This window comes from Labrus mixtus, chromosome 5 (genome assembly GCF_963584025.1).
Source record: "Labrus mixtus chromosome 5, fLabMix1.1, whole genome shotgun sequence".
In the NCBI taxonomy this organism is placed as follows: domain Eukaryota; kingdom Metazoa; phylum Chordata; class Actinopteri; order Labriformes; family Labridae; genus Labrus; species Labrus mixtus.
In genome coordinates, this window is record NC_083616.1 from 15,327,940 (window position 1) to 15,352,089 (window position 24,150).

General features: G+C 40.7%; 2 protein-coding genes across 4 annotated transcripts in view; one reads left to right on the plus strand and one right to left on the minus strand.

The window, feature by feature from the left end:
- The window catches only part of si:ch211-166a6.5 (clustered mitochondria protein homolog), a 108,869-nt gene that overhangs the window by 4,362 nt on the left and 80,357 nt on the right, over positions 1-24,150 (minus strand). The window contains exons 2-17 of one of the 2 annotated variants that reach the window (XM_061038072.1): positions 7,638-7,717; positions 5,168-5,277; positions 4,820-4,991; positions 3,423-3,554; positions 3,186-3,340; positions 2,940-3,094; positions 2,629-2,751; positions 2,372-2,504; positions 2,184-2,276; positions 1,923-2,089; positions 1,454-1,633; positions 932-1,369; positions 757-830; positions 546-650; positions 320-420; positions 20-172 (exon numbers count right to left, since the gene is read on the minus strand). In XM_061038072.1, coding sequence (XP_060894055.1) covers positions 20-172; positions 320-420; positions 546-650; positions 757-830; positions 932-1,369; positions 1,454-1,633; positions 1,923-2,089; positions 2,184-2,276; positions 2,372-2,504; positions 2,629-2,751; positions 2,940-3,094; positions 3,186-3,340; positions 3,423-3,554; positions 4,820-4,991; positions 5,168-5,277; positions 7,638-7,686 — 2,340 coding nt within the window. In that variant the 5' untranslated portion in view covers positions 7,687-7,717. Of the gene's footprint in view, positions 1-19; positions 173-319; positions 421-545; positions 651-756; positions 831-931; positions 1,370-1,453; positions 1,634-1,922; positions 2,090-2,183; positions 2,277-2,371; positions 2,505-2,628; positions 2,752-2,939; positions 3,095-3,185; positions 3,341-3,422; positions 3,555-4,819; positions 4,992-5,167; positions 5,278-7,637; positions 7,916-24,150 lie in introns of those variants that run through there. The other variant, XM_061038071.1, reaches the window with a different exon arrangement.
- ddhd2 (DDHD domain containing 2) lies at positions 10,448-22,964 on the plus strand. 2 transcript variants are annotated; one of them, XM_061038062.1, is made up of 18 exons: positions 10,448-10,564; positions 10,983-11,179; positions 13,507-13,699; positions 14,231-14,424; positions 14,548-14,637; positions 14,741-14,861; positions 14,964-15,053; positions 15,145-15,286; positions 15,431-15,639; positions 15,716-15,768; positions 15,874-15,993; positions 16,090-16,185; positions 16,629-16,805; positions 17,366-17,521; positions 17,800-17,902; positions 18,004-18,165; positions 20,371-20,545; positions 20,709-22,964. In XM_061038062.1, the coding sequence occupies exons 2-18, from the start codon at positions 11,060-11,062 to the stop codon at positions 20,788-20,790; spliced, it is 2,283 nt and encodes a 760-aa protein (XP_060894045.1). In that variant the 5' UTR covers positions 10,448-10,564; positions 10,983-11,059; the 3' UTR covers positions 20,791-22,964. The 2 variants fall into 2 exon arrangements, with proteins under 2 accessions (XP_060894045.1, XP_060894046.1); XM_061038063.1 differs by having other exon boundaries at positions 20,374-20,545.

The following is a 24,150-nucleotide window of genomic DNA, read 5'->3' on the forward strand; positions in this document are numbered from 1 at the left end:
TCAACTAAATTAAACACACCAGTATATGCCTCAGGCGCTCCTTGTGTTCTGACTGGTTGATGGCCTTTACCACATGACCCAGATAGCGCAGATTGATGCCTCTCTGATGGAGGACCTGTTTTAGAGAAGTGCCATCCATCGGTGCCTCGTTGCTTTGTAGGCAGTACTCAACCTGCAAGCACACGCACACACACACACACACACACACACACACACACACACACACACACACACACACACGTTGACATATGCTGATTTTGTTTCATGTTTGCACTAGATCATGCGCTTAATGAAGTATGCAAACAAAAGATCCTCTTACAAATGCAGGTATCTGATGTGTGGTGATCAAAACTGCAGCTTCTCTCAGCAACCTCTCCTGCAGCTTTGTTGACTTGCTTTCAGCAGGAGGGACGGAAAGCCCTGAACACGAAACACAAAAAACACGTTTGTTTGTTTTTTAACCCATAGAGCGTTTTGTTTACGTGTCAGTGTGTGTGTGTGTGTGTTTGTGTGTGTCTGTGTGTGTGTGTAGTTTCCTTTGGTACCTGGAGAGAAGATGTCTGGGTTAAGGCGCATCTCAAAGATGATGTTGCTAACAGAGCCCACTTCTTTACAAGCAGCTCGCACTGCATCAGTGGATCGAGAGTCACCTGCAAGTATGAAAATATTAATCAGGTATGAAATGAGCATACGTTGTGTAAGCTCTCACTATATTTTCCAATTGCCTTCATCTAGATCTTTTAAAACACTTCTTACCAGCTGTTGCACATTCTTCAAACCCTCCATTCTGCTCCAAGATCTCTCTCACCCGCTGTGTGAACTGGCAATATCTAAAAGGAGAACAGAAACAGAATTCAAACTTGTGACAAAGGTAAAAAAAACAAAAAAAAACAACTTAGTTTTAAGCTGTTTAATTTCATGTGAAACTCACTTGTGCTGGATAAAAAGCTGCACCAGTTCTGGCCTCAGTCTGCAGAGTGAGTGAGGAAAGCTCTTTGGAAGCCCAAAGTCTGACTGATAACTCTCAGGAAAACCCTCTTTTACACAACTCCCATTCTCCTCCTTCTCTTCACAGCTTTCTTTACTCCCCTCTTCCCCTGCTGCTGTCTGACTGTCTGTCTCCGCCTCAGGGCAGAAGTTGACATCAGTTGGAAAGGTCCTGAACACATCCAGTATGTAGAACCTCCCATCAGCCCCCAGCAGTCCTTGGGCATCCACTGAGGTGAACAGCGGTACCAGGTAGTTGTTTGGGGACACAACCGTGTGTTTCTGGATGGAAAGAGATTTTGCAGCTTGAGCCAGGTGCTCTAAAAGTTGTCTGCGCTGGGGGGACTCCTGGGGTCCCGCATTTACCCCGTACAGCAAGCCTCTATAGAGAACAAGAAGAAAGACAATAAACAGTGTGACAATACAGCCACAGTTTACTGGTATACATTGTTTCCATAAGGTGTACCTTGAGGCTGGAGTAGTTTCCTTCTCTGGCTCAGTACTCTGCAAACCAGGAGCCAGACCCTGAGCAGTAAGACGCACGCCTCTGTAGTCTACAACCGCTGTAGACAGAGTGTGTAGACCCTGCAGACCCTCTATGTCAGTGTAGGCCTGGACTCCTCTTAGCTCCAGTCTCTGAGCAGCCCTGCATGTAATGTAGACTTTTTAATCATAATGTGTTCGATATTATATCGTATCATACCATAATGTATAGTATCAAATCATATCGTATTGTATCCTGTCATATTGCAACATACCTCATAATACCATATCTTATTGTAGCGTATCATATTGTATAACAATGTGTTTTATCGTATCTAACTGTATCAAATAATATCTTTCATATGGTATGGTATGCCATTCTTGAAGTGAAACAGTAAAACAGAAACTATTTCATAATGTTCTTATCAGTCACACTTGGGGTGTGCTCTCACCTGCGACCCCTCTCTCCACCATACATTGCATTTGCGGTCCCCTGGTTCATGAACAGGCCCCCCCACATGAAAGCCGGGTCCTCAGGGTTTCCATTCACAGGTTCCACATTACCGTCTACAACAGTCCCAGCTGCCTGTGACACAGCCCTGATAAATGCACTGTTTACCTGAGGAGACAGGTACAACAGGTGTGAGGGCAAGAGAGATGAAACGTATTTTCTTTTTTTTTTCTTTTTTTGAATGACACAAACTGTTGGTTACCTGGAGCAGAGCTCTGTCTCTCTGCAGGCGCTCCTCCAGACATAGCAGTGGAAGATCTCTGGCTGCTTGCAACTCCTCATTCCAGTCCGGACCCTAAAAATAACACATGTAATTACATATTCACTGCCAACAGCAGGTCAATCGATAAACAATTACAAAATATTGTTTTGTGTTGTGAAATAAATAACCTGTGTAGCCGACTGATCATCCAGTCCCAGTCTGCTGAAGGTGTTTTTGTGAGTGCGGGAGGCACAGGGAGGCCCTAGCCAGCTCAGAGTGTGGTAGGGAGTAGGCAACACTTCTGCTGGAGGTAACTGGAGCCTAAAAGAAGGAAAACAATCAACTTTATATATATTTATACACACCTCACTGTATCCCACTGCACTGTCCCTTCTTCCTTAATATTTTAAGACATGTCACATAATTCATTAGGTTATAGTGTTACCTGCTTTTGCGTGCGGTAAAAGTTTGTTTGAAGGCGGGGCTTATTTGACAGAGCAGATCAGTGAAACAGTGACAAAGTGGGGCCGTCTGTGCAGGACGAGGATCAAACACTTCTTCCGTTGACCTGAGATATAGCGTGAAAAGAATTCAGAATCAGACTGAAACATTTATAAAGATAATTATTTAATCAAAGCAGCCTGATGAAAAAAAAAAAAAAAAGGAAATAACACAGTTGGGTACATAATAAGCAAATATAACGATTAAGACAACACATGGAAAATACAAAGTATTATGAAAGTATTTTTTTTTTACCTGTTGAGAAAAAAACCTTTCGGGCAGGATGTGATGTCACACCGCCGACCTTCTAAGGTTACCACACTGATGTACTGGAAGTCTCCCTGCAGCTTCCTGTGTCCAGGAGGCGGGTTCCAGCAGCTCAGAGACAAGTCTCTGATGTAGCAGGGAGCCTGGTGAGACACATTTAAAGACATAGGGAGTCAGTGTTTGTGTGTGAATCACAATGACCCAGTGTGGAAGAAGACTCCTGGTGTGACATACCTCTGGTTGGGAGCTGTGTGGCAGCAGGGCCATCAGAGGTCTCTCCGTGGAACCCGGGAGGAGGTACTCAGGAGGAGCTCCGTCCTGAGTGGGTGTTTCTGTTTTTGTGTTGCTAAGAGATCGTTTGAGGCTCTTTCCATTTGGTAAGCTAGAGTCTGATGCAGAAACAAAGGGAGGTTTTAGGGTGAGCTTGACCTTTAGCTTTGCATATTTGTGTATTGCACAGTATGTGTGTACCTGGTGATTGTGTGAGTGTCTCCAGCACACTTGGTGAACGTCCTTCTCGCAGTGCATCCTGAGGTCCTGACGCTCTCAGCAGCTCCAGCACACGAGCCAGATGGAGCCCGGACGAGCGGGAGGTGTATGACTCTGGAAAGACACAGCATGAATATAAACGTTACACTGACCTCTATGAAACTGCCAAACTGCAAAATTGCAAAGGACAAATATTTTCTAGGATAAATATATTTTCATCTTTGATGTGTACTCTCATAGACCTGCAGTGTACATTTTGTACACAGTCAAATTTTTGCTGCAGGATGGTTTGTTTCGGTATTTTAACAGCTAGCGGATGAGAGGCAGACTAATTGGTTTGCACGCAGCTGTAAACTTAGCAACTATAAACCTCTTCAGAAAAGGTGAGTCAGCTATTTACATTGAGCCGAGAGAAACGTAAGTGTGTTTCACAGGTGTGTGAAAGGGAAAGCGCTACGAGTGTGATGATATCACACAGACTGGATTAATCTTCACTACAGAAGCTATTTCAATATTTTATGACAACAAGCAAGCATCATCCTGCTATCTAAACAAACATAAAGATTGTTTCCTATCATAACTTCAAATGTTTATTTGAGATCAGGAGAGCTATTTGAACATACAAACATGGTGTCCAGACAACTGTGTAAAATTTGGATCAATGCGTCAGACTTCAGCTACTTCAGTCAAGGTTACACTGATTTCATTGTTACCCTTTATTGTAAAACATTCAGATCTCTCGTCATTTTATGAAAATGCTAGCCTGGCTGCAACTCTGCTGCAACACAGACAGTGTACCTTTTCATTAAATGGTCTTGTTTTCTCATGAAATAAGTATTTGGGTTTTTTTTTTTCACTGTCTTCACAAGAAAGATCTCTTGTTATTCTGACATGAAGGCATACAAATAATTACATACACTGCTGTTCTCTGCTGTCTTATTATGCTGAAATTTCCACATTTACCTATCGTACTATGAATGACAAGAAACTTATATTTAAGTGAAACAATATTTCTTTAACAGCTGGAAAAACATTCAACAGAGTGTAAGCTGCATTACACACCAAACTACTGCTGAAAAGCTTAGAGTGATGAAAATAGGATAGGATAGTACTTTATTGATCCCCAGAGGGGAAATTCGGGCGTTACAGCAGCACAGACAAGAATGCTCAAATAACACATTAAACAGAATAGATAAGATAAATAAAAATAAAAATGAATGTTAAAAGAATATCTATATGGAGTACATAATTATGTTATCATAATGCATGAAAAGGAAAAAAAATGCACTGATCATGAACATTAAATTACACAAAAAAAGCATCCTACAAATGCAGACTGGAAATAAATCAGAACTAATGAGAGGAAACTGTGCAGATACCTTCCACAAGGCGAATGACGGCTCCTGGTTTGAGCCCCTTGATGCTCTGTAGTTCTGTGAGGGGGTCCAGGGTCGTGCCAGTAAGTGCCAGGGACAGGTTGGTGCGTGGACACACCTCATCCCTCGAAAGCAGAGTCATCACTGCGTCTTGAACAAGCCAGAATCCATGAACCTACAAAAACACAGAATCATGCCAAAAATTGGATCATAAGCCAGTAAAAACTATTCAGGATAAATATAGTGAATCAAAGTTTTTTGTCGTCTCGCTTTCGCAACCAGTTTCTTTGATTTGTAAATCATTTGTGTACAGTAGAGTGAATAAAGGAAACAATAATCATGTTTTAGTACCTGCAGCTCAAAAGACTCCACTCCTGCTCCTTGGATCTTCACGGAAAACGACGTGTCCTCCTCCTGCTTAATACCCAGGGCCTCTTTTCCACCAGTCTGACTCACTGCGTCTGTTTGAAGGAGAAGTCAAACAAAACTAACTCAGGATAATCACAAAGCTCTGCAACAGACAAGGTTATAGTTTTGGTTGTTTCCTGCCCTCAGCTCATTACGTGCTGGGAATACTTCCAGCTCACTACGACTCTGAAAAGACTTGTGCTGCTGTATGAATCACTGAGTGAAAGAATGAATGAATGGATTACAGTATTGACTTCAATGGTTCAGATTGCCCCGTCCTTTGTACAGTAAAATTACCCTGAGCTGGACTGAAGAGTCAGAGTGTGTGTGTGTGTGTGTGTGTGTGTGTGTGTGTGTGTGTGTGTGTGTGTGTGTGTGTGTGTGTGTGTGTGTGTGTGTGTGTGTGTGTGTGTGTGTGTGTGTGTGTGTGTGCCTGCGGGCAAGAGTGAGAGTGAATTTGTCACAGAAAGAGAGAGCTGGGGTGTGTCTGCTTTCACACACACACACTCACACAACCAGAGGGAGAGCAGGACCCAGCGTGTTCCTCAACCTGCAGTGTGACTAAACCTGTTGAATTTGCCTACTGGCCTCCATGTCATCTCAGGGTGAAGGGACAACCACACCCAGCTCTGGCATGGGCAGACAGCAGAACAGTCACACACACACACACACAAACCCACAGTGTGTCAGCCGAGCACACCTGCATGCATAGATGCACACACATATTACACTTTTGACACACAGAGCAAAGCAGAGAAATCACCTTGCACTCGCTGTACTCAATTGTACAGCGAATGTTCAGTTCATGCTGTCAATCTGGCACTGCTTTGCAACTGGAAAGCACCCAAAAATAGCTTCTCTGTTCATGATTGGCTGGATGTAGGTCCCTCCTCTCCTCTTGTCCCTTGGAGCAATCAGCCTCCTTTCTATTGAAGCTGCTCCCTCACTACTACAGAAAACTATACTGATTTCAGCCATGATAAGTTTATCTTGGAGGTGTCAAAAGTGTTGACATTCATTACTCAGGTAGAAGTATAGATACTAGGGTTTAGAAAGACTTCTGTAGAAGTTGAAGTATCAACTCAAGTAAAAGTGTAAAAGTACTGGTTTCAAAACTACTTAAAGTATAAAAGTAAAAGTAATGTAAGGGGGAAAAAAAATGTCATTAAGGACAAAAGCTTAGGCCGCGTCACAGGGGCCTATAGTGCACTACCTCACCTCCCCAAAAAAAACATTTTTCTAAAGGCCATAAATGACTATCATGTTATATTAAAATGTTAATGTTGAAAAATTTGGGATGCACCTGTTTCAGCCGCATTTATGCCCATTGAAAATGAACACATTTTAATACAATGCAAATACATATATGTGTACTACTGAGCCTGTGTTTCATGGAGCGGAAGATATGATGACTTTTATTGGAATGTAAATGTACATCCAAGCTTAGCTGCAGGAATCTGTGAGAGCAACGGATGTAAGATAACAAAACTGGACAAGAAAATTGGTGTACCCAGGGCAGGATTAGTAACAATTATCCTTGTATGGTTTGTCTCTGCCACGGACAGAGTGTGACGTGATTTGTGTCATGTGCAGGTGCGATGGATCTCGTACAAACCAATCGGGTGTCAGAATGGTACATGTTTATACTTCTCATCCAACCACAATCAAATTCACTCTATCCGGATGGCGTGGTTTATCTGGATAGGGTTTTTTTTGCCGGAATGAAAACAAGAATGAAATAGGAGTAACGAGGCTATTTTTAAAATGTAATGAGTAGAAAGTAGAGATTATTGTGTGAAAATGTAAGAAGTAGAAGTAAAAAGTCGGCTGAAAAATAATTACTCCAGTAAAGTATAGATACTCAAAATTTCTACTTAAGTAAGGTAACGAAGTATTTGTACTTCGTTCCTTGACACCTCTGACTGCAGAGTAAACACACACTCTGCCTTAATTCAATCATTCTGTCAGTTTAAGGGGGAGTGGCAAAGGTTAAAAGAGGTTAAGAGGCCTACTTCAGACTGTGGAGACACAATTATAAGTTAAAGAAAAAGGGGGTGGGAATAAAACTTCATTTTGAATGAGAGCGCAAAACGCATAGATTTTAAAGATTGAGTTGAAAGGATCGTCATGGACATGTATGTATTCTCCTGAGATGTTAGGTTGATCATCAGGTTCTGTTTGAGTAAATCTACTACAAAAGTTAAAACAACAGATTCTCGTGTTCAAAGCAGAGAAAAGCACCAGCCATGTTCAGAGCAGCAGAGCGGTGCTAAATCTCCCACTCTCCTCACATTCTCCAGTGAGGGAGGAACCACACGCAAAAAAAAAAAAAAAAGAAGGCAGAGGGAAGTGGAAAGAGAGGCACAGAGAGTGGAGCGGAGAAGAACAAAAACACATCGCAAGGATTTCTTACCAGCCTTGGCCTGACTTCTTCCTCCTCCCTTCCTCACTTTGTCCTTCATGGCTGTGTGTTGAAGTGTTTTCTTCAGCTGTCTTTCACTTCTTTTAGTTGCTTCCCCTTTAAAGTCTAGCTTCAAAGTGCTGAAAGTATGCAGCAGAGGGGGAGAGAGGAAATGTACAGCTGGATTGTCTGAGAGCCCAGCAGAGTGAAAGTAAAAATGGTTGTCTGCTCAGGATTGTGACTCTTGTCCCTCTGTGCAGGGAAAACTCAGCTTATCTGTTCTCCGTGAGTAAAAAAAAAAAAAAGCCACACCCTCTTATTGCTCCACACAGGCTTATAACTCTGCATGTCTCTCACACTTTGTTGGACTGGGTGTGTCTATGAAACACTCACTCTTCCTCCCTTGAAAGAACTCACTCCTCCCTCCTGCAATACGCCCCGGAGGAGAGTTGTGAATTTAACTTTTTTTTTGTGCCATAAAGTATTGTAGTTTTCGAATGTTACAATTAATTTATAAAAACGAGGCATATTTTTATGTTGATAACATTAGTAGTTAACTGTTTAGTAAACACATTTATTCCTTTTATCCAAAGTGTCATGGGAGTTCTCTGTTGCGTCCTCTGTGTTGACTCATGATAATAAAGTCAGTTTGCCAAAAATTAAACAATGTTGAGACAGTTCACCTGCCGCAAACGGGTGTGGCTGATCATTCATAGCTGAGAGGCCTGCACCTACATGGGCATTTTACAAATACCCGTGTGCATATTTCGGTTCAAGTCAAACATTTGGGCTTTAGGGTTAGGCTGGTGTCTTTTTTTTTTTTTGTTTTGCCTGAATGCCATGCGATGTTCATTTGAATTCTATCTAGCATGTGCGGTCTGTTAGGCCACACTGGTGACTACCTCTGAGCAGAAAGACAGGAAAATCAAGCTTGTACCTAATCAAAATATTCAACGAATCACTCCTGCAACTGTTAGACATGATGGGGGGAGGGGGATTCAGTGTGAAAATATATATTGATTTGTCATATTATTTGTAAAAAAGAAAAAAAAACATTAGCCTATACTAGGCTATATCCATTTTGCAATTATTAAATTAATTTAAAAGTAACCTAATAAGCAGCAGTTCCTGTCGTCTATTTTCGTTTAAGTATGAGCCCCCCTTTTATTTTTGTTGTTGCAGCAGTTACAAAATGTAAACAATGTCGTGACGTCAGGCGGCGGTGGCCTTTTGATGTTTCAAGTTGTGATTCTCGTAAATGTGAAATTTATTCCGTAGCGTTTCGGTTAGCTACGTGATGAAACTGTTTCTGAAGAAACTCATTATTAACCTACCTTCTGTTACAGAATGATTTGAACATTAATAATGTACGTTTTTATTCAATTAGCCTATTTTTCCATAGGTTTTGGAAACTGTGTTAATGTTATTTATTCAGGCAAATTTTGTAAGATGGGGAATAATACAATTATTTTTATATTCATAAAGTTATTCGTTACATTAATTGTACCGCTAATGTTAAATGTGTGAGAGTTGGATCTCCGAGCAGACAGTAAGAGGGCCATAATCCGCTCAGTGCTTGACTATATGTGTGTCTTGCCTGAGTTTTAAGTGGAGCATTCAGGAATATACCCAAGTTTAAGGTAGAGTGGTGAAGGTGAAGAGGTGAAGCCCCTCTGGAGCTTAAAAAAATGAAGTTAGCCTTCCATTACTGTGTCAAAGTAAGAGCAAATGGACCAAACTTTCTAACTATTTGCCAACACCTGGAACAAACAGGGAAAATAAAAAAGCTTAACTTTGTGAACTCCATGAGGCAAAAAGCAGGTGAAGTTATTGAATAGGAAAAGTGGAGCCAATCATCTGTTGGCCTCCCACTCCTCTGTTGCCTGAGCCTGTCAGACTTAATATTGTCAAAGGACAAAAAGCTGGAGATCTAAATAAAGCCATGGAGCATCAGAAGAAAGTGGGGAAACACCATGTACATCTACTGATGGTTCCAGAGACCCCTTACAGGGCGAGTATAGCTTCAGGGTGTTTATATGGGAACTTAAAAAGGGAATGGGTGAAGGCTTCCTGATCGGTATACAGCAGAACTGTTTGTTATCCTCTGTGCCCTGAGGTGGATTGACAAGAAAATACCTCAGTCTAAAGTAATCTGTCGTCACTACTTGCATAACAATAAAACACTGTAAATCCAAGGCCAGACCAGACACAATGACAGAAGTTATGTTGGCAAAATCTAGAATTCATCATTAGGGATGCAGTGTGGGGTTTATGTGGGTACCAGCTCATATAATTCAGGGGAATGAAGCAGCGGATGAAAAAGCTAAAAAAAAAAAAAATGCTTATGGCATAATGGAAATGTATTCAATAACCCAGTTAGGAATTACCAAATCATAGCAAAAAGTGCAGGACAGGGAACACAAAGGCAGACATTTATATCTGTAACACATCGTGCTCCTAAAACCTGCGTGGAGAAACGAAAGGACCAGGTTAAGATGCTGAGGCTAAGATTGTGGGTTTAAAAGTGGGCTAGCCCTGATGGGAAGTATCAGTGTGGACAGACAGGGACAGTCCATGTCCTCCTTAAATGCAGTCTCTACTCAGAGCAAAGAAAGGGAAACTTTACTGAGACCTTTACTGAGAAATATCTTCAACCCTATCAACCCTGCTAGTTCAAGGAGTCCCAAAGAAAACAAAAAAAAAAAAACAGCCAGAATTTCTGCATTCCTCTGGCTTGTACCAGTGGATATAAGGACTAAACAATTGCTGACTTCAGACTGTAGGGGGCAGCAACACGCCAAAGCTGCGTGTAGTCTGCCAATCCAAAAGAAGAAGACTAACCAGCTGGCATTTGACAGGCTGTCCTCTACTGGCCGAGCTAAACAGCAGATACAAATCCTCTGTATTAACTCCAGGTATAACATTATGTAAAGCTGTGGGTGAGTAGAAGCAAACGACTGGTGCTTTATTTTTGCTTTAAGGTTGAATGTGCAAACAGGTTGTGAAAAGAGTTTGTCACTGCTAGTCCTCATAACTCAGCTGTTAGCATACACCTACTAACCTTTACGACCAGGGTGTGTTTGTTACCTGTTTCAGAAAACACCACTAACCGAGAGATAAGCGTCGTTGACATCAGGAGTCATAGATACATTTTAATAGGACTGGGATGGATAAATAAACTAAATTAGCTTGCGGTGACATTAACACGACTGTTCACATTTCCCATTCCGACCAGCAGCTAATGAGATAGGAGCTGGGATTACAGTGCTGTTCACCATGCTGCTCTCTAAATACATGTCAACAACATGCAGTCCACAGCATGTTGTTGTGTGATAGCGCCTCTCTTTTGCTCTCCAGTGTCGGGCTCCGTGTTGTTATGACCCCCTGCCCCTCCTCCGGTCAGAGCTGAGGGTTTGGGGTCACGTTTTGGACTAATGTCATGCAGTCCAGGTGAAGAGGGGGGTCCTTCAAAGGCCGCCCCGAACGTCAACACCCAAGAACTGCTTGACACCCCCAGTGGGACTGCGGCTGCAGGGACAACACCTGAGAATCCGGTAAGGGAGCATACGTGATGTCGTTATTGGTCTGACAATGGTGTTTTGTTGTTCAGGGGTTGGGATCTGGGTTAGACATCGCAGATGTTACTGGTTGAAATTCAGATTAATAAAGTAAGGGGTAACACAAACATGTGTGAAACAGACTTTAACACAACTCAAAGACCACGCGTATGCTCTGTGAAGTTTAACATTGGCCTTTATTTCAAGATATAAAAAAAATAGATTAGATGTATTTTTGCAAACGGAACGGTTATCTCTGTTAAAGAGTATTTTCAGTCCTATCATTATAATAATAACTTTATTTATATAGCACCTTTTAAAAACACAGGTTTACAAAGTGCTTTGACAAACTAAACCAAACACAGAAGAACATTAACAACAGCAAGAACATAACAGATGCAAAATACTAAAAATAATTAAATACAATTCAACAGGAAAGAACCCAAAGTGCACGATACCCAACAGACATATATAACCCGACCATCACAAGAACCATGATAAGAACCACCAGGCAACACAAGAACCCAACAACAAGAGCTGAGACCAAGAGGACCAAAGATTTTTAAATATGTAAGAAACTAAAAGAGCTGAAAAAATAAATAAAAAGATAACAGCAATAAGAAGGTAAGAGCAGTAAAAGAAATAGAAACAAGTGGTTAAAGGATCAAAAAACCCAAAACTATAATATTAATAAAAATACAAAGTAAATATAAATATAAAACATAAATAGACAAAGTAAGATAAGAAATTACCAAGTTAAAACACAAGAGGAGATTAAGATATGAGCATAAATACGAGATAAGACCATAAATAAAAGAACAGTAAGAAGTAAAAGAAGATAAAAATAGTAAAACCAGTAAGAAAAGACATTAAGAAGACAACATCACATAAAAGCAAGTCTGTAAAAGTATGTTTTAAGAAGGGATTTAAAAGAATTGAGGGAATCTGCGAGTCTTATCTCCTCAGGGAGGTCGTTCCAAAGTCGAGGGGCCCTGACAGAAAAGGCCCGGTCACCTTTAGTTTTAAGTCTCGACTTTGGAACGACCAGGAGGCCCCCACCTGAGGATCTAAGACTGCGGGCTGGCTCATATGGTGTCAGTAGCTCTGTTATATAGCTTGGAGCCAGCCCCGTCCATTGTTTCTCATTGATCAGCTGCATGGGTACAGAGGGCGACTTGGGTCCGTTCCAATAAAGTTTATTTTCAGTCTTTGACTAGGCTGATCTGTGATTAGTGAAACTCTAAAAGGTTTAAGCAGTTGGATGAAGTCGGATTGAAGTAAATCTATCCTATATAACAAATCATGTTGACACATAACACATTTTTAAAGCGGTGTTGGTACTGAGATCTTTCATCACAACAGAAGTTTGGGTAATAAACTTTATCCTCTTGTTATTATTTATTTAAATCTAAGTGTATATTTTAAACTTATTGCTAACTTTTTGTAAAAGACCAACAAAGGCTTTAAAAAACAATAGTAAATTTGATTTATTGCTGAAAAATTACAAAGTTTGACTCCTTTTCCCTCAGGCATGTAGAGATAGCTGCTGCATTCTTTTACCTACTGAATGAAAGGTTAGAGGAGATAGTATGAGCTTATGGAGAGAGTATAATGAAAGTCACATACTGTCTCTCTGTAAGGCAAGAACATGTTTTACATTTTTGACACTGCAAGGTCCAGAGGAGACCATAGAAGCAGCTGTGTCTGCCTGTCAATTATAAGTGGTAATTATTAAGCAAAGTATTATGAATCATTTTCCAGATGGTTTACTGCTGGAGGAACTTTGTTTTCATGTAACTTGGCCATTCAACAAACAGTTGGATATCAGAGACATACCAGCTGAATATCAAAGAGGATGATTTCTTAAGGAGGGTTTTGTCTCAAAATCAAATCTCTATACTTGCTGAATGCACATTGTCAGCTGTGCACAAAGTAGGCGTTTGTTGTTGTGCACTGTGCGTGTAAGTGATTCATTGGGAAAACGGTTGTTTACAAGCTGAAGCTGCATCAGTTGAGAAAAAGACAAGAGACAGCTTGTAGAGGAGGAAAGAATAAAGAAGTGTGACGCCTTCCTGTCCTTTCCTCTGTCTGATGTTCTCAGGTTCCTTGATACAAGCTTAAAATAGGGACACAGACTGAACTTAGACTTCAGTATTTACTTATTTTTAAGAGTACAAGGTTAAACAGTGGATCTTCTCACAAGGAAAACTATTTTGAGTCAGTGTAGTAGCAGGAATTTGATTTCTTTGTTCTCATCTGAGCAGTATTGAAGACATTAAGAAGAATTATTGATTAAGCATCTTGTCGTCCTATTTTTCTTCCAGGTGTCGCCTGTCGTGGATGAGGCCTCTCCTTGTTCCACTTCCTCTTTCGAGATGCTTGACATGGAGTCCGTCCCGGCTCCTTACCAAGAAGTGCAGCCTCACTGGTTCTTCTGCCGACGGGCTGAGGAAAGCACCTCCTGGCTCCCTTTCAGCAGAGAAGACTCTGAAAAACTGGAGAATGCCTGGACCACAGGTAAATACACTTACCATTAACAGCAGTTTAACTAAAAGCTCAAGTTTGGCATCATGCCAGTATTATCTCATTATGATTAAGAGAAAGGATACAGTATGTGCAGTTTTTTGTCTTAAGTTTATTAATTATCTACTTATATAAAAACATTCATAGCCAAAAGGAAAAATATAAACTAACAAAAAGAGCAGTAAATAAGTTCAAAGTGGGACAGGATGGCAGTTCTGTCGCCCACACTCTTTCAGAAGGAGAAGTCCATTCATTCCAAAGAAGGGCAACAAATGATGCAGCTGCAGAGGTCCAAGACAGCTAGCTATTGTTATTGTGCCATATTGTCCCATGGGTTAATGTGAGATCTTAGATCAAAAATGAACTACTCTACTAATCAGAAACATAGCTTGCAAAAAAAGTTAAGCTCTTGTGAATCCAATGCCAACACTTCAGCGCAGCACCAGCACACTCACAGAACCTCAGATTAAGATTAGATCTACTTTTTAAAGTTTGTATATGATTGTATGTGTGTTATTTTTGCAGTAAATGAAAAGAAGGAGGAGGTGGTGATAGCTGTGGAAGGAGAGCGGTATGATGTACATGTTAAGGGGAGGAAGCGCTATGCTGTGTACTGGGAGCAAGCTCCCACTGAAGTCCGACGCTGCACCTGGTTCTATAAAGGAGACAAAGACACCAGGTTCCTTCCATATCCTGAGGACTTCAGCCAAAGACTGGAGGTAGCCCGACACTGAACCCTCCCCATCACACTGCCCAATCCTAAAACTTCTGATCCATACTTTTCCTAATACTATGTTAATGCTAAACTCTTTTCATATGCGTCCTTAATCCTGCATCTACAGGAGGCCTATATGATTGCAGTGACTTTAGACGAATGGAAGACAAAACTGGAGTTTCCCACCGGAGAGACCGTCATCCTTCACAATCCCAAAGTAAAGCCTGCTGTTATAACGTCACTAGTAAACTAAAACATATTCGTTGAATGTGTACTTCTAAAAGTCCTCTTTTTCTATCATTTCCCTGATCCGGTCTCAGCTTATAATGCAGTATCAACCAATAGGATTGCAGGATGAGTGGGTGTCCTCCCCCTCAGAACAGACCCGGCCACGAACTGTAAAGAGGGCAGTGGAGAACATCTCTGTAGAGATACCTGATGGTATGTGTATGCATGTACTAGTGAGATATAGAACATGGAATATACTTTTTAACAGCAGCAGCATGAAAATTTAGGGCTCATATTTGTTATTTGTGCTCCTAGGTGAACCAGATAAAGTGGACCACCTCGTCTTTATGGTCCATGGCATCGGCCCTGCATGTGACTTGCGCTTCAGATCCATCATACAGTGTGGTATGTGTGACTTTGTGTGTGTGCGCGTATACTTTATTTATATATACTGCATATGCATATACTGCATCCTCTCCTTCTTAAACATCTCCAGTCAATGACTTCAGGAGTGCTTCCCTGTCCCTCCTGGCCTCTCATTACAAGCGGGCTCAGCAAGATGGCGGTATAGGGAGAGTGGAGTTCCTACCAGTCAACTGGCACAGTGCTCTACACGGGGATGCCACTGGTGTGGACGAGTGAGTATTAAGAATGATAGTTTCTGTGCAGACTAAAATGTATTATTGATTATTCTTATTCTTATTTATGTCTCAGATGTTTGCAGAAAAGTTTAAAGTCTGCCTTGCCTGCCTTAACTTTCTCCCTCATTCACCTCTTTCTAGGGACATCCAGAGGATCACTCTCCCCAGCATCAGCAGGCTGAGACATTTCACCAACGACACTCTGCTGGACCTGTTTTTCTATAACAGCCCCACCTACTGCCAGACCATAGTGGACACAGTGGCCTCAGAGATTAACAAGCTTCACACCCTCTTCAAACAGAGACACCCAGAGTTCAACGGGGCCATTTCAGTCGTAGGACATAGCCTGGGTATGACATGCACAGGCTAACATAAAACAAACGCAAAGTGTTCAAAGTACTGACTTTTAGCTGTTTCCCTCCCCAGGTTCATTGATCCTGTTTGACCTGCTAACCAATCAGAGGAATGGATCAGACGGGGTACAGTGGCATTTGCATTAACACTAGTATACTGATGAAAAGGTTGCATATTTCTCTACATATTAACAAGGTCAATTCTCTATTCTGTCCTTCATTGCGCTGAAGGTGCCTTCTGATGAGCCCTTTCGTCTGAACTCTGCCACTCTGGAGCAGATTCTTACCAGACTAGGCCTCCAGCAGTACCTGGATACCCTACAGGCAGAAAACTTAGACCTGGAATCCCTGGTAACACACACACACACACACACACACACACACACACACACACACACAAAATTCATTCATAATGCAGGGTTAAAACTTGTGGATTTCCTCTTATAGGCTCTTTGCCAAGACAGTGATCTCAAAGATTTAGGAATTCCCCTTGGACCACGTAAGAAGATCCTGAACTATGTCAAGAGGAAATGGCTTCCAGAGGTCAGAAATATTTTTAAAAGATCCCCATTATAACCTTTTACATTGATGTTTCATTAATCTGCAGTTTGTTGGATGGTTTAGTTCTTGGCATTGATATAGGTTCAGTGCCAAGTTCAACAAATAATCCACCTTTTGCTAAACAAACCACATAACTACATGCATGACTTAACCATTGTGTGTGTATTTACACAACCATTGATGTAGATTTTTATGACTAATGCTCACTGTATTGGGTGTTTTCATAGCTGTTATTACATTACAAAGAGAGGATGAAACTATCTCAAGAAACTGGTTACCTGTATCAACAGGGAGAAACAGGCAGATTGTCTAAGCTTATTTGATTTATGCTTAAGAGCCCTCTTTCCAAATGCTTGTTAACATTGTTTAGTATCTACTTTTTAGAAGTAGGTCAAATAATATCATATATACCTTACTCTAAACAGGATTGTAGGACAGGAGCTGTCCGTTTGGCACCAGGGTTGCAAGTCCCACCTCCAGAGACGAGTGATCCTGATGGTAACCAGCCCTCAGGACTGACAGTGCAGCAGACCCAATTCCACAGGGCGCAGTCCATCACCAGTGCTGTGGACTATGAATACTTTGACATGGGCATCGGACAGGTACCACACACTGACATAAATATTTAAACCTGTGCTCGGGAAAACATGTAGATAAATGCTGTGATGCATCACCTACCTGCTTCTTTCCTCCATCGCTTGCCTGGACAGACCAATGGAGGCATAGCCAAGGGACAGGTGTGTCTCACATGGTGCCGCCATGCTCTCAGGCTTTTTTCTTATCAAATTGTGCCTGGAGTTTCTCCAACATACAGTCCGATCTCAAGGCGACTAAATTACAGTGGTTATTTATAGAATATTAGGATATTGTGTGATGATAGAGGCTACCATCTTTGTCCCATCAAATCAGACAACACAGCACTACACTCTGTCTCTGTGCTCATTCGATCCTGCATGAGTGGTCAGCCCCCTGATGTCCTCGTCACCTGCAGTCATACTCCCTGCCTGTTTTTTTACGTCATAAAAATTGTTGTTTTAATGTTCCCTACACACCAGGGAATTCATTAATCTGTCCGTCTGGTTGTGTGTCTTCATCAAAAATGTAGTTTAAGGTCTGACATTTTTTAACACCAAATGTTTCCAACTCCACCTTTCATCCCCAGGTTTCCATCGACTACCCACAACTGGCTTTCCACCCTCAAACATTTTTTGCCTTTGGCTCTCCTATTGGGATGTTCCTGACTGTCCGTGGCCTCAAACACATCGACCCCAACTACACCTTCCCCACCTGCAAAAGCTTTTACAACATTTACCACCCAGTGAGTAATCCCATATAAATTGTATCTGCCCATTCATGCACACAACCAGTAATCTTCTCAAAAAAAGCAGCTTTTCTTTGCCACGGTCTGAATTTTTTGTTTCATTTGCAAACAAAGAGAATTTCACAGGGCAGATATTAATGGATTTTTTCAAAAATTGAAACATGTAACCACAGCAGTAAATTACAAATTAAGAATACAGGCAGCAGTTTCACAACTATGAATTTCGTAAGAACAAAAGCAGATATCATGAAGACAACCTCTTTATTGTGGTGCAGTATGACCCTGTGGCCTATCGGATAGAGCCCATGATCGTGACGGAGACAGACCTGGAGCCCATGTTGATTCCTCACCATAAAGGTCGCAAGAGGATGCACCTGGGTAAGGCTCTCTGTTTCCCTCTTATTGTCTTCATGAAACTTTAATGTGGTATTGGCTTCTGTTTGGCTTAATGATAATCTCTGTCTCTGTTTGCCTGCTAGAACTAAAGGACAGCTTGACCCGTATGAGCATGGATTTGAAAAACAATGTTTTGGGATCGTTGCGGACGGCATGGCAGTCCTTTGCAAGACTACCAGTAGCTGCGCTGCCCCCAGTAGAGGAAGGAGAAAATACAACGCAGAGAGACCTTCAGGAGACACTTGGTAGATATTTGCCTTTTTGTATTTGTGTTTTGTATGTACGCATGCACAAGAATGTGTCTATACCAGTGTCCTTGCACTCCTCTCACCCCTCTCTGCATGCAGCACCCTTCCACTCTCTTATTCTGCTCTGTGTGTTTTTTGCTGTGGCCCTCCTGAACCCTTACCTCCCTGCCTCTAACCTCAGCCTCAGAGGCAGTCACTGCTTCTGCTAAGATGGGGGAAAAAAGTGCTGATATTTGGACTAAAATGCTGGAGTGGCCCAGGGCCCCTCATAAAAATTACGTCTCAGGTAAGACAGGAGAGTCACTTGGGTAAAATAAACTACATAAAATAGTTAATATGTTTACCTCTTTTTAGCTTTCTCAAAGCTTTGTAATCTGTGTTTCTCTGCAAACCTGCCTGTTAGTGAAAGCCTATTTCCTAAAGCCTAATTATATGTATATATAATTTGCATCCTCACTAAGAGAAATGTTATGCAACATCTTTCATTATCGCTGCAGGCTCTCACTACTCCTCCGCTCCACCCCCTTACCTGCACTAACCTTTCTATACATCTAAACTGCAACTCAGCATTCCGTTTACTGACACTTCCTTCAGGCTCTTTCCTCCCTCTCCGGCTGCCACTTTTGATTGGTTGAATTTATGAACCGCTTCACTGACTGTCAACATCAAAAACAACTACAGCAGCCTGTCAATGCAGCTCTCTCCTATGTACTAAACAAACAGTATTAGAACTATAAACAAGTATAGTAGTGATTGCATTTGTTTTTTTAAGAATATTAGTTTATTGGACCTCAACCAACATGTAGGCAGTAGGAGATCGCTTACAGAAGCTGCATGCAAGTACATGTCCTGCCCTTTCTAACTGCACCTCAGGTTCTACCCTGTCAGTTGATTAAATTGATCAAATGTAACTCAGCTGGGGTAAGGACAGACTGTGCAATTAAATTACACAAAACCTTGTTTGTCTTCCTTTTCACTAACAGTTAAAGATGACTCACACGGCCTTTATTTGTTGTTTGAAGTATAGTGATGCAAGATCCAAAAATGTAGATGTCTATTTGGGACACAAACAATGTAATTTGAATACAATATTTTTAGGTTTTCCATTCAGATAACAAGTCAACACAGAGGTTGATTGTCTAAAATAGTCATTAAAAATGTATCAGATGCTAGCAGCCAGCATTTCATTGGGGTTCATCGGCAGTGCACTAAGATCTTTGTGAAGACAATAATGTTTATGATATACAATCACTTATCATGAAACAGAACCTGTCTGTCATTTAGTCCACATCATACGGGTAACTAAGGGGGGGAAACATAGAATTCATCTGGTCAAAGGAATGTGTTCAGTTCTAATCACAACACTGTCTAAAAATGACTTAAGCTACTACAACAAATTATCTGTAAGCCCAAAGGGCCCAAAGAACAATGTCCTGAAACTGACAAACATTTCCAGCTTCCAAAATAAATGCAAACATTGAAACAGCATACATTAGAGCTCCTGTGAAGAGTTCTTATTAGTTGGTTATGAAACAGACTGAAATCAGTACCGATGCCTTTATGTGACCAACAAAAGCAAATGAGTACATTTGAATGAAGGTTGATTATTTCTATAAATATAAATATAGTAGTATAGTATGTTGCAGTAACAGCCTTTTTTTTTATTTTTTTTTTTTACATTTTCCATATCAAAGATTCACAAAGAGTGTTACATTTAAATGTTAAAAGTAAGCATTTTGTGTTAAAAACACCACGCACACACATTTGCTGGACAAAATCAGTAAAGACATAAGACATAATCTTTTTATCTTAAGAGGGGTTGTAGGGGTGCAGGTGGCCTGGCGGTTGGGTGCTTCCCCATTTGCAGGGGCTGTGGTGTGATTCAGGTCTGACCTATGGCTCCTTTCTTGCATGTCTTCCCCTCTCTCTCTCCCCAGTTTGCTGCTCTCTCTACTGTCTTATCAAATAAGGGCTAACAGTTTAAAATGAATCTATAAACACATTAGTTGTAGACTGGTGTGAACTTTCTCCCTCCTGCATAGGTTTGTATACTGATTGCTGCAGAGAGCAACTTCTCTCTGTTCTCCCTTTTAATTATGTTCTTCATTAAAAAAAAAAAAAGCTATCTGCTGCTGGCTGTTGTTTTTGTTGTCTGTTTGTTGGCTGCCTGTAGAGACTCATTCATCTTTACTTATGTCCCAGTAGCAGCAGTGTGTGAGGAGGCAGAGTCCTCATCGTCAACAGAGCAGACAGAGCAGCCTGAGATTAAAGTGGGGATGTTGAATGGAGGACGAAGGATCGACTTTGTACTTCAGGAAAAACCTATCGAGAGCTTCAATGAATACCTGTTTGCCATCCAGTCTCATCTTTGTTACTGGTGAGTTTTGCATACCTGTGGTGGGTTTGACCTACAGGAGCTGTGCTCATTTGTATTTTATGTAACTGATATTGTTTCTTTCTTTACTCACATTTTCTTTTTTGCTTATTTTCAACAACAGTTACTTATGTTCTCCCTTTCTGTCTATCCATGTGTCTGTCAGGGAGTCTGAGGATACAGCTCTGCTGCTGCTGAAGGAGATCTACGACAAGCAAGGTGTGGCCTTTGAACAGCCACAACAGTAATGAAGTTTTATGAATGTCGACTTGTTTTTCCATCACGACTGTGACCTGAAAGTCATAAAATAAGACGCGCTGACAAAGCCAGAGGCTGCAACAATGCCCTTCAAGAATGCCTTACTGCCCTGCCCTCTCCGTCTCTCACAGTGGAGGCTGTTTGGCAGCAGTCAGGTGATTGTGTTTCAGATATGTCAGTCATCCTGTATTTTTGAGGTAGAGCGGTTTATTGGTGCCGCCTTAACGCCCATCACAGGACCTGATCTGATGTCTGAGAGTTGTTTCAAATTCCACCTAAACACCAGTGTTGTGCTCCTGGTCGCACTTTTCTTTCCATTTTAGGGTATTCTTTATTCTTAATTTTGCACTTTTTTGTACCAGCAGTTGTCAACATATGAATATCGCTGCAGCTCTATAAAATTGATACACACAGTACTTATAATAATAGAAAAACAAAATCTAACAATTATACTAATTTCACATTCAATCTCTGGTAATACCTCTGGGCTGGCATTTTACAACCAAAAATATGTTTAAAACTACCAGAATATAATTCAAATAGTATATTATAAGATTTAAAGTTGAAAGTATATCCCAGCAAATATTTCTATAATGTTGATGTGTCTAACAGGACATGTCCGTCAAATCAAGTAGACTTTAAATCAAGTAAGCTTTCCCTCAGCCTAACAGTAGATCTTGCTTTTATCAATTAAGTGGTCAGGGGATTTTATCGGATTTGCTTTGAAATGTTTACTTTCTCATCAGGGAAATGAAGGTTCATTTTTTGTGTTGAGAGTCCTCTTGGCAGCTACATTTTCTCTCTGTCAACATTGAGGACTCTTTAAAAGCCAAAGCTGCTACACTGACATATGTGCAATGCAACAATAATATTGATTTAATTCAGTTTCTCATTTCCCACATGCAGTCCTGTCCTGTTCTGCAAACATCTTTAAAGGATATTTAACCCTCTGCTCATATATTGCAAATCGTATTTCAGTTTGATCATATCTACATATGGGTTTTAAAGAAGTCAGCCTAATGAGGGTTTGTGTCATAAAGGAAGTAGTACATGCACATTCTTGAATTGACAAACTGACTGTCTTTTCTAACTGTGTTTATGTACTGTATGTGTGCGAGTACAGCTTGTACTTTATGTTTTAGTAGTGTGCAAACTGCGAACAGTACAGAAAGACCAGTTTAACTTCCTCTCTCTGAGGTCCATGCCACTCCCCTAAAATGTTTTATCCTCTCTGATATTTTTGATATTTGAGCCAAAATGAATCCTTCTGTAATATCTAACAACATTTTATTATTTTATTTAAACTAAAACAGACACCAACCAACACCAAACAGTTCCCATTACAGACTGGTATCTCACATATAATTCACTTTTTCATAATGGAAGGGCCAAATGATTCATGTTCTCTCCTCTTTACTTGTTTCAGGAAATGGGAACATCATCTCTTCTATCTGTATTGCATGAGTTTCTTTTTCAGGTTAGTGCAGGGTTTCTCAACAGCTTCTGCCTCTGACCCCATTCTTAGGGCCCAAAATGTTCATATTTCTCATGCAAAAGCATAAAGATAGTTGTCAAGTGAAAATAATATTTTTTTGTTTAGAGTGCATGGTAATACGATTATATATAACTCATATTGAATACATTATTTTTTATTAAAAACAAGAAGAATCAAATATCTATTAATCAGTGTTATAAATATTGTTTATCAGCACTTTTCGTATCAACTACGTGGGATCCAGACTAGAAAATTGAGAAACCTTTTGTTGTGATTTGTGAAGTGTGATTTGAGATGAGTTATGTGTGATGGACTGATGGGGCAGCACAGCCCACACCACCAAAGCTCTGAATAACCCTAAATGATATCTCAGTCCTCTGGGTATAACATCCACAAAATATGTGATTGAGCTTGTTCATTTTTCTTCATTAAATAATGCACTGAATACTTATCACAAAGATGTTTCCTTGAACATCCCCACTGTCTCTGTTACGTTCACTGTTTGTGTCTTAACAGTAACACTTGACTTTATGATCCCTGACAGAAAAACACTTTTGCACTCGATACATGTTGGAACTGATCGAAAACAAAATTGTTCTTGTTTCTAATAAAATTACCTACCAGTATGGTTACATTTTTTGTGTGCCATAATAAAAACCATTACAAGTATGTTTTGTCATTTTATTACATTTATAAAAGCACGCTCAATCTAAATGTGAAAACACAATATTGCCTTTTTATGTTGTTGTTTTTTTTATTACTATTAACATAAATTCTTTAAATGTTAATTATTTTTCATCAGAGATAAGACAATAGCCTACTCTCAGTGACGCTGCAGTGGTTCTCAAATGTACAAACTAAAAACATCGTTACTATGGCAAATCACGCGAGAGCATGCGCAGTCATGTGGACGACACAGCAGCATCACTTGAAGCGGTTGTTTAGAACAACAGCCTCCCAGGACAACTATCATGAGGCAAGTAAAACTTTAATTGTGAATAACTTTTTCTGTCTTATTTAAAAAGATATCCGTTGGTTGCCCATAATATGGGTTTTTGTACATATTGTTCATGTAATTATTCGATATTTACGGCGCTACCGACAAGCTAGAAGGTGACCAGGACAAATAGGTTGGATGATAATGATACACGAGTTCAGGTAAAATGAACTAAATTTAAAGTCAGGCTTGTTCTATGTGCTGTGTGTGAGGTTGTGCCCACTTTGTGTAAAATGTTTTGGAGTCAGTCAGAAGTTAAGACCTCAACAGTGAGCCTAATGTGAGTCATCTCAGTGGAAGAAAGTCATGCAGTGAACTAAAGCCTCTCAAAGGCAGGCCTGTCCCAGCTGGACTCCATCACCTGACCCACCATGGCTCTGAGGGGGTTAAAGCAGATTTTGATTTTGTCAACTGAGGCTAGATGAGACGGGCTTGAATCAGAAGGTATGCTTTCTTCTGTATTCATTACTAAACTACTATATAAGATAACAATGGATCAATGATTTAGTACATTTCTAGGCTTTCCCTTTGACTCTCGTAAAACATTGTCCAAGTAACCCTTCATATGTTTATGCCGTGTTTGACTTGAATTTGATATAAGGCCAAGGTAATGTTTCAGGGTAAAAGATCTGAACCCAGGGAATTATTCTTTTGCAAACAAGTCAAGAACTTGAACAGTATGTGTGTCAGTATGTGTTGTCATGCTAAAACCCTAGGGGGCAGCAGGGGTGGGTATGGTGCCCAGCAGGTAGTTGGAATGTGGCACAACAAGTGGAGCTGTGTTTTATGCAGCCTATTCTCCCTCCATCATCCTCCATCCCTCCCCCGGATCTCAGATCTGGCATTCAGCTGACTAAC

Excerpts from the sequence above, each read along its gene's own strand:
- ddhd2 (XM_061038062.1), top strand. The coding sequence starts at position 11,060 with ATGTCATGCAGTCCAGGTGAAGAGGGGGGTCCTTCAAAGGCCGCCCCG. Across the intron at positions 15,054-15,144 it reads CAGATCCATCATACAGTGTG|TCAATGACTTCAGGAGTGCT; the intron begins GTATGTGTGACT and ends AAACATCTCCAG. Across the intron at positions 16,186-16,628 it reads AGAGGAAATGGCTTCCAGAG|GATTGTAGGACAGGAGCTGT; the intron begins GTCAGAAATATT and ends TACTCTAAACAG.